Consider the following 10,356-nt stretch of genomic DNA (forward strand, 5'->3'; position numbering starts at 1 on the left):
TAATGGGCCAGCCTTATCTTTGATTTAAATCTACCTTAGTAGGAAGAACTGACATTTTTTTTCTAAGCAAATTCTTTCTCATTAATAGTTAAAATATTAATGGCGTTTTCCGCCTCATTTTGCTTCAAAATAATGTCACCTTTCATAAAACTCAAGTAATATTTATATGATTGAAAATTGTCTCTTTGAATATTGATGATATCATGGATGATGAGAAATTAACTATAAATAGACGTTATCTTGAAGGAATTGAGTAGTCATCTTCTAAACACAGTTGTAAGGTGAAGGATCCTAGACTGGGGGTGTAAATGAGTTGAATCAAATCGAGTTTAGGCCTTACCGAGCTCGGCTCATTAGTTGGAAAGTGAGCTCGAGCTCAACATGCGAGCTCAAACTCAAGCTCGTCCCACTGTAAACGAGCTCGAGCCGGCTCGTGAGCCGGCTTGCAAACCATAAGCGGGAATTCTAAAATTTAGGCTGGATTTTTAAAACTTAGGTGAGATTTTTAAAACTTAACCGGGATTTTTAAACTTAGTCAAAATTTAGAAAAAAAAAAGATGAAAAGTTTAATATTTAAATAAAACTTAGGTGGTTATTATTATAATTTTTAAAATATTTAAACTTAATGAAAAATATAATTATTTAAAGAATTTTAATATTTATTAGAGTCAGCTCGCTCGCAAGCTCATGAGCAGAGCCGGCTCAAGCTCGAACTAGAGCTCGTTTACTAACACAAGCTCGAACTCAAGCTCGAAATCGACTCGTGAGCTCGATAAGCTCGGCTCGGAAGCCCATAAACGAGTCTAGCTTTAGCCGGCTCGCGAGCCGGCTTGGCTCACTTACGCCCCTGGTCCTAGACTATCATGAACTAAATTGGTCTAATTTCATAGTCCTTAATGTGCTCCAATGTGCATAAATTATGGTTGGATATTATTTGAAACATGATTGAACACTGTTCAAGAATATAAAAACTATGTAGTTCTATTCTTATTAAAATAATATTTGAATGTAGCTCAATGAATTAGGTGTGATTATGTCTTAACCATGTAGATTTTTAATTAGGTTTGAATAAGTACTGATACATCATAAAAATCATCTTAATCAGGCATGAATCTCGAAGCATAGATGATTTGATATTTTCCAAAATTAAATTCAGGACCATTTTTTATATTTTAAATTCAAGACCATATGAACTCCATTTTTACCAAATTTATTGTCAAATTGAACATCTCAAAGAGATGAACCCAACAACACCAAAATTGGTCCAGTCTGAGCCCAATGTGTCGAAATCAATAGACTGAAGCACAATTAGAAGGCTCAAAACATTAATTGGATGTCCAAATGATATCCAAATATAACATGCTTATAGTTGAATCGAGCCCTCGACGAGAAGATCCAATAAGCTCAATATCATTTAATTATGATATCCTTAAAGCACTTGAATGTTGATAGAATGTTCCATGAATGAGGGAATCAGTATGGGTCAGTCGATGGAACTCTCTGAATTGGCCGCAAATATTCTCCATATTTATGGGATATTTCACTCACAAAAATCTATAAATAGGCTTAGTCTCGCTTCATGAAAGGGCCATTTGGGATAGAGATTGGAGAGAGATCTAAGATTTCTATGATCTTAGAGTTCTACCCAAGCATCACCACTGACAAATATTTTTTGACCATCACTTGACTACCGTCACCCACCGACTACAATCCTCCAACCAACATTGCCCTCCAACTACGTCCCTCTGACCATCGTCGCTCACCAATTACAATCCCTTCGAGACTTTGACCTCGTTGCCCGATTACAATCCCTTCAATCACCTTCGCCCAACTACAGTCACTCCGACCTTTGTCGCCATTTATTACGGTCACTCCAACCTTCGTCGCTCGCCGAATATGATCCCTAAGACCACTGTTACCTATCAACTATAGTCCCTCCGACCATCGTCCCATGACTACGGTCCCTCTGACCTTTGTTGTCCAACTAAGACCCAACACTCTCTTGAGAATAAGTCTCATATATCTATATTTTTCCAGCCCTAACTATGCGATATGCTCTATATGATGTACATTGAGCCAACGCCTACCCACGAGGAAGTGACATCATTTGTAATCAATAACAAGCACTATTGTATTCATTTCAACTGGGTCAAACACCGTAATTTTTCTCACTGTTCAGGATTTTCCACGTAAAAGTTATATTATCTTTTATGACTATCGCACCCCCTCACTTTATCTTTCCACTGTTTCAAATGTTCCAGGACACAACAAGTACGATCATGCATTCAAATATTGTTCATTTGTAGATCAAATATATTTGATTATGATTTAACCACAATTTGATAAATATATAAACTTATTTGAATGTATTTTGATTCACTTCTAGCTATGTTACCAAAGCAATAAAGTTATATAGTGATTATTTTTTTTTATAGGGAAATAAAGTATCAATATTTTTATATTATATGAAGAAGAATGGAAATAGGACATGGAAGCTGGATGGATATTCACTAAAATTGAAGCAAATGATTGAAAATACCATAAACATATATTTTTAATTGACCTCTTTCATCTTACATGCAAAATGATAGAAGTTGATAAGAAATAATTTAATCTAAAGCTAATGTTGATGTACAACTTTGGTGAAACACCATCAATCCCTCCAATTGAGCTACTTAAGGACTATGATAATATAATTTTTTTAGGCAAAATATGCCCATTAGACATAATTAAAGTAGACATAATTAAAGATAAGCTCTTAAAAAAAAAAGAAAAAAGATAAGCTCTTAGCCTATGATTTTAATGTGAAGTTAAAGATGATCATATTAGGTCTTAAGAGAGGCTATATTATTGATTTGTTCTATACGAAGGCTGGACAGTTTTGAAACCAAGCTATCACCAATTTACGGACTCGAATTTAGCTAAAGTGCTCGAAAGGGGAGAAATATCGTTACCTTCGCGGTGAACTTTTGTTGCAACTTTCAATTCGACAAGAACAATGTCTTTGCAGGAGGCAGAGATGCTTTGATACTTGTAGAACTCAACTTCACCTGAAGCAGAACAATAACGAAGAAATGCATAAGAGGAAAAGCAAACCATAGACAGATAATGGCAGATGACTTATTCGAAGCTGCACCTCAGCGAAGCCTCTACCTCACGCGAAAAGCAACGAAGAAATAGGAAGAGGGCTTTTCGAAAGAAACAAGAAGAGGAAAGTATTATAAGATTAATTCTTAACTTTTTAATTAGATTATACTTTAATTAGTTAAATTAATATGATAAATAGTAGTATAATTATCATTAAATTAATTTAATTCACATTTATAATTTGTTGGTTGTTATATTTATTAGTACTATAATTGTTATTAAATTAGTTTAATACTTAAATTATTAGGGTTTAATAAGCTAGTTTCTAATAATAATTAAATATAGTTTCTAATAAATAAAAAATTTGATAATTAATAATAATTAAGCTAATTTCTTATTATATTAATTAATCCTAAACTTATTAAATGTAATTAAAAATAAAGTTAATAAGTAAATTATAATTAACTATCAAATTAAATTTAAAATTTAAAACACATTAAATTTAATTTGTAAATGAATCAACTATTTTAAATCCTAATTACATTCTCAAAAAATTTATCAAAATTTAACGTATATCGTACCAAATAATTTTTGAAATTTAACACCGTTTATATTTACTATTTATACCAGCTTGTTAAATAAATTACCAAACAGCCCCTTTAATCTAAGCAGCCCCTAAACTCTTAATTTTTTTCATTCCGACTTCACCGGCAGTGGAGCGGCCGACGCAACACCCAAATCCTCACCGCGGCCGAAAATCTGTTCAAATTACCGGAGAGACAGAGCTCTCCTCGGGCATCGTCGGCTTGTTTGTAGAATGATGGCCGCGTTTTCTTCTTCTGCGCCTCTTGCCTCCTTCACAAAAAGCAAATCTCGCCCACCTTCCAGTAAAGCCCGCAGCAATCCAGCCTTCACTTTCAATTTCTTAAGGATTTCAAATAAAACTCATCTCAAATTTGCTACATCTCCACTGAAATCCCTACCGTCCGTCAAGCACAAAACCCCCAGTTTCACCATCAAATCCCTTTTCACTGGCATCGTTGAGGAGATGGGCCAAATCCAACACTTGGGTCCTAACCGCGAGGGCGGCTACGAACTTCGGATCGCAGCAAAAACAGTTCTTGGAGGCGTCCAACTAGGCGACAGCATCTCCGTGAACGGGACTTGTCTCACCGTCACGGCGTTTGATCCCGTAGCGTCCCAATTTTCCGTGGGTCTCTCGCCGGAAACTCTTCGGAAAACTTCCCTCGGTGAACTCGGCCCTGGGTCGCCTGTCAATCTGGAGCGGGCGCTGCAGCCTACCTCGAGGATGGGCGGACACTTCGTGCAGGGCCACGTTGATGGGACTGGTGAAATTGTGAAGTTTGAGCCGGAGGGGGATTCTATCTGGGTGAAGGTGAAGACTTCGCCGGAGCTGCTCCGCTATATTGTGCCGAAGGGGTTTATAACTGTAGACGGAACGAGCTTAACGGTAGTTCAAGTTTATGATGAGGATGACTGCTTTGATTTTATGCTGGTGGCTTACACACAGCAGAAGGTGGCCATTCCTACGAAAAAGGTGGGAGATAAGGTTAATTTGGAGGTGGACATACTCGGGAAGTATGTGGAGAAGCTACTAAGGAGCGGCATTGGATCTGGTGTTGCTTTGGATTCTTCCTGATTTTGAAAAGAAGGATTGATTTGAGGTTGTTAAATTTCCTATCAACTGCATTTTATACACATTTACTTTATCTATCATAATATTAGAAAGATTATATTGAAAAAGAAAAAAGATTGTCAAATATTGCGATCATTGCGTGCTATTATTTATTTAATTTGAGGATTTTTTGCTGAGTTTAGGCTGTCCTTTATATAACAGTTTTAGAGTAATTACAACTTAATTTTTCTTCTGAATGAACTACCAGTCCTAGTTGAAAGTTCATTAGTAAAGTTCAAAGTTCATATTGCCTCCAAGAATTACTAAATCTATATTTGCAAGATTTAAGTGGAAATCAATATGAGCTTTGAACTTTACTAAACCTCTAATATAAGTATTTAATTTTATACAAAGGGAAGAAAATGATATCACAATGGCATTTTAAGGTTCTCACTCTCTCCAACAAGATAGTAATGGCTATTAGTTGTGCTTTGGTCAGTTTCTATTAGGCTAATGGCTTTGGTGAACTCTAAAAAACTTTGACGTTGTCGATATACTCTAATGTAGCTCTAATTATCTTAAGCGACTATTGATATCTCTCATACTAGCTCTAATTATAAGTAATTAAAGGTATTTAAGAGGCTAGAATCCATATTAAATCCATCCAAAGTGGATTTTAAAATATCATTCAAATTAGTTGAAGTCCCCTCCTGCCGGTTCGGAAACGTTCCAATAAGCATTTCTTAAACTCCCTCGAACTCTGTATGGGCCTCCTCATGTTTCTCCACTGGTACCAAGCCAACACATTCCCTTCCAAATATAAGCCAACTTCCATCAATTTCTCCTCCTCATCAATCCATTGAAGGCGAAATATCTCTCTACCTTGTAAATTCACACATGTGCAGCACCTCCTTAAAAAATGAGCACCTTCAGCTTTTGAACCTTCAGATCTCCCCCATTTTCCTTGATTCCTCTATAATTTCCCTTTCCCCAAGTGTTTGGTCATCCCCAAGTGTCTCAATCCTTCCTTCCACTCTTATACCCATATCCATCTTCACTTTCTCCTCTCATTCCTTCAAAATTAGCACCCCTCCTATCATAATCTCCCTCTTTTCTTTCCAAATAAGAAAACCTTAGTTCATGCCCCTCATACCATCCATGTCTCTCCTCTATGATCTCAACATCGTTTTCACTCATACGAATTTCAAAATTCGTATGTCTTCCTACCGAGCCACTTTCCTCCTATGCTGTCGTTTTGTTTTGACTGTCCATTATCTTTTTCACCACCTCATGAAGATCTGAAACTTTGCCTTCCATGTAGGATATTCTATCACCCATCGTTGCTTTCATTTGACTCATCTCCCCCTCAGGGTGTTCTTCCAACGCATCAATTTCTTGGCCGCCATCGATACATGGATTTTTGTTTGACTAAAAAATTTGGAACTTGAGCCAAAAAATAGCAAAACAACCCCTCTTCGGACAAAAATCAGCCGCCAGATTTCACAAAAAAGCCCAAAAACAGTCCCAAAAACTGCTCTGATATCAATTTGATAGGAAACACTTGAAGATCTCAAGTGAAAACCTATCAATCTTGGAAAAACAGCGGGGAATATCCACAAAACTTTGAGTAAAACCCATAAAACATTAATTTTATTACAATAATCAAAGATAACATAAGGAAAATACTAAGATACAATTGATCCTCAATTCAAGAGGAGTATTTATCTCCCCCAATCGCCGCTAGAGCCCAAGACGCTGAGCATAAAAAATAACAAAAAATAAGCCACAATTTTTCGATGCCCTAACCCTAATACAAACTTCTACTTAAAGCAAATACAAAAATAACATAAAATGACTAAACAACCCTCAAACAATTAGCCCTAGGTAGTAGACCCCCACCCCAAGTGGGCGGGATTTAGAGCTTGCGGACCAGCATGCTCCTGTTGTATTGCAGGTGCCGGCTTAGAAGCTGGGCCGGCTGGACTGGTTCAGGGTGGACCGGTCCAAGCGTATCACTTTCTTACTAATTTTTAAAATATTTGTGGTTATAAGTAGCTTTTTCAATCAGATTTGCTAGAGTATGCTTAATTTTAAAAAATCTACTTTAATCAGATCAGTTGTACAATTACTCTTACTAGGAATTGTATGTAGTCACCCAAACAAATTCTTAGTTATATTTATTAATGGATGTGGTTCTCTTGTGAATAATCCTTCATCACTTGAGAAAGGTGAGTTTATTCCTTTTGTTGATTTATGGTATAAGTGATAGAAAATCATGTATTAGGTGTGGTATAATGCTAGATGTGTTGTTTAAACTTTAAAGTTGATGGTTTTAATCTTGTGGTTTTTAAGTTTGAGATAGAAGAGAAAAATTGAAAAAAAAAAAAACTTGTTTTCAAAATATTTTTTAGGCAGTAATTCACGCTTTCAATTTATTAGCTAGTTTTCCTTTCTGATATTGAGATGGGTATGTAAAAGAAGTGGCGAGCGTTAATCACTTTTAACAGCCTTTCTCACAAATCAATTGCTGAAGGTGTTTGTTACTTATCAGCAGCAAGGACATCATCCAGGCAAGTTGTTTTGGTATTGTTAACAATTTGCGTCATTTGATGCCCATAAAACAATAATGCTTTTTTAGTGTTTCAGCTTTACGAATTAGCTTTGTTTGCTGTGGCATAATTAAACATGTTTCTAATGTAACCTACTTATAAATGGTTTTCCAACCTTGACCATATTCGATTGCTTTTAGAGTTTATTTTATTTCTTTTAACATGCGTAGAGCCAAATAAAAATAATATTGTTGGATCTATTTTCATAATTTTGTCTTGTAAGCTGTTCTCAAGCTTTTGTAAATCTGTTCATTTTATGCCTATACATTTTTTTTCTTCTTCATAGTTTGAGTGGGCCACATGAAAAGAGATGGTGGGGCTTTAACCACTTTTCAAAGGCCTTCTTACATATTAATTGTCTTTTTTTATTTTTTTCATAATTCTTAGCAACTATGATAAAAGAAGATAAAATTAAGTAGTGTAGAGATGAGGATGCTCATGTGTATGAGTGGTTTTACACCACAAAATGAGTATATACGTGAGAAGGTTGGAGTAGATGGCAGATAAGATTAGAGAAAGTCGTCTTTGATGGTTTGGTCACATAAAACATTGGCCTTTTGATAATTTGGTTAGGAGAGTAGATTTATTAGACTTGGTTTATGTTAGGTAGAGATAGACCTAAAAATACTTGGTTAGAAGTATTAGACATTTTTTTATTAGATTTAAATGAGAATTTGACTCTTCACAGGAAACAATGGAGAAAAATGATTCATGTGGCGGATTTCAAATAGTTGGATAAAGGCTTGATGTTGTTATTATTTTTCAGCAACAATGATCAAATCATCCTACCAGTTTGCTATATTACACAACAACTTGTTTTATTAATGTTAATGTGCAGCATATTGCTTTCAATATCCAAAATTCCATCATACATCAAGAAACATTCTTAGATTGAAGATTGAGGCTTCGTTTGGGACAACTTTCTTACCGCAAAAAAACTTTTGTACTAAAAATTTAGTTTTTTAAACATCTGAAAAATTGTCTCAAAGAAAACCTCAATCTCCCTCTACTTTGTGAAGAAGCCTTCCATTCTTTTGACTTTTAATTTTTTGCAATAATAACTTTTTTTGGTGTATGTACATTTAGGATTTATAGCTATCATTTTATAAGTCAAATATGCTTTAGCCCTAACATAAAATTTACTAAACTTATTTTCCTTATTGATTGCGTTCATCTTATTGTTAATAACATATATTTAAACAAAGAACACCTTCATTGCATTCTATATGTTGCAGCCGCACCAAATTTGTTTTATTATAATAATTGCCTAAGCAAAAAAAAAAAAAAGCCTTAATCGAAAGTTCTCTCTCGTGATCGGGAGGGGTAATTAACTATAGGGGCTTGCGCCTATAGGAAACCAGAACTCAGATCATAAAGTCCTCACAAAATGAGGGCGAAATCTCTGGGTAGTGTCTTATCTACAAACCCATCTGCCTTCCAAAATTTACCTCGGAACTTAGTTCTGTTAAAACTCCCTCGCCGAATAAGAAAAGCGAGTGGAGGCCGGGGCCGAATTTTCGGAGCCCACAAGCACGTTAGATAAATTATATGATTATATAATACTTAAGAAACTGTTTCTTATCAGAATATGAAACAGAAGAGAAAGGTCTATCAAAATGGGGTGCTGGAGCTTTGTAGTTCAAGTGGCAAGGTATGAAGTTCAATTCCTCCAATGGTTATCCAAGCTAAATTATCTTTGGTAATATTATTACTATATTATGGTTGAGAGTTTCTGGTACTATAACTTTGACCTTAAAAGTCTCTTGTATGTAGTAAGCTATAAGTGACTGTAAAAGGTTCTATGTTTTGCTTGTAAATATTGCCTGTTATTACAAATTTCGCCGAGCATTGATTTTATTTGGAGGCAGCTTTTATAGCGACTATTAGATTGGAAAGTTAAGCTGTTTAATAACTCTGAAAAATTATTCTTTGCGGACACGGGACTATTCGGAGACAAATCAGAATGCGTCACATCACCCGGTACACTACAAAAAAGTGATGTGACACGACTTGATTCATCTTCGAATAACGTCCGGTATCCACACAGAATAATTTTTCCTTCTACCATGCCACCAATCAGAAGTGTCTTCTTCTTTTCTTCTAAATCTAGTGGTTGAGTTGCAAATCATCCATTAAATATACTAGTTGAATGGAAATAACTTTTTGAATGTTCATAATTGCTTCACAATTGTGCCATTTGATTGAAAATGTTTGGGATATCGTGCATTCAATGTTTGGGTTCTGATCGATTTAACGTCCTGACTACGAAACTCTATGATTTTGGCTCCTTTCAGCAAGGAAAAAAAAAAAGATATGACAAATCAAATGTATTCTAAAGTTTGTATTGTTGCAGAAGTTTATAAGTTTAGATTTAAATTTCATCTACAAAGAAAGGGGTTGATCCATCACATAATGCTCTAATGTGGTTTTTTTTTTTCGAAGGATTGCTAAAAAAATCTTATACATACTTTTCACACTGGATTAAATATTGAGTTTGATGATGTAAGGTTACAAATCATTGAAAGTGAGGATTTCTCATCACTAAATAAAGTCATTTATATTATGTGAACTAAAGAGGTGAAGAAAAGAGTCGTGATCAATAAGAACCTCATGGAGGGCTTGGCTTTATGTTGTGGATGAGTTTAGTTCAGTATTCTGGATGTTTTTAGTCATTCCGTAGTATGTTATTCGTTTAAAAATGTATCTTGAAAATTATTTTTTTTACAAAACTAGATATTAGGATTCATCTGTTGTAAGTCAAAAAGATAGGACATGTTTTATCTGCGGGTCTTATCGGGTTGGCTTGTGACTGATTAAGATTTAAATAAATCCTTTTTAAATACAAATACTCATGGTTGCAAGAAAGATAATGATCACCACCATTTTTTAAGAGCATGTAGGAGGGGTAATAAAAATTAATCAACTACAAGCTAATCCATGCCCTCCAACAAAGGATTGAAGCTTTTTTTTTTTTATCATTTTATAGAGGATGAGTGGCCACATTAGATTAGAGAATAGTCAAAT

General features: G+C 35.0%; 1 protein-coding gene across 1 annotated transcript; it reads left to right on the forward strand.

The window, feature by feature from the left end:
* The first annotated feature begins 3,753 nt into the window (after positions 1-3,753).
* Positions 3,754-9,161, forward strand: LOC110106198 (riboflavin synthase). Its single transcript, XM_028694073.1, has 2 exons — positions 3,754-4,772; positions 8,918-9,161. The coding sequence occupies exon 1, from the start codon at positions 3,905-3,907 to the stop codon at positions 4,745-4,747; it is 843 nt and encodes a 280-aa protein (XP_028549906.1). The 5' UTR covers positions 3,754-3,904; the 3' UTR covers positions 4,748-4,772; positions 8,918-9,161.
* The last annotated feature ends 1,195 nt before the right edge of the window (positions 9,162-10,356 follow it).

The sequence above is a fragment of the Dendrobium catenatum genome, unplaced genomic scaffold (assembly GCF_001605985.2).
Source record: "Dendrobium catenatum unplaced genomic scaffold, ASM160598v2 fragScaff_scaffold_390, whole genome shotgun sequence".
Taxonomy (NCBI): Eukaryota; Viridiplantae; Streptophyta; class Magnoliopsida; order Asparagales; family Orchidaceae; genus Dendrobium; species Dendrobium catenatum.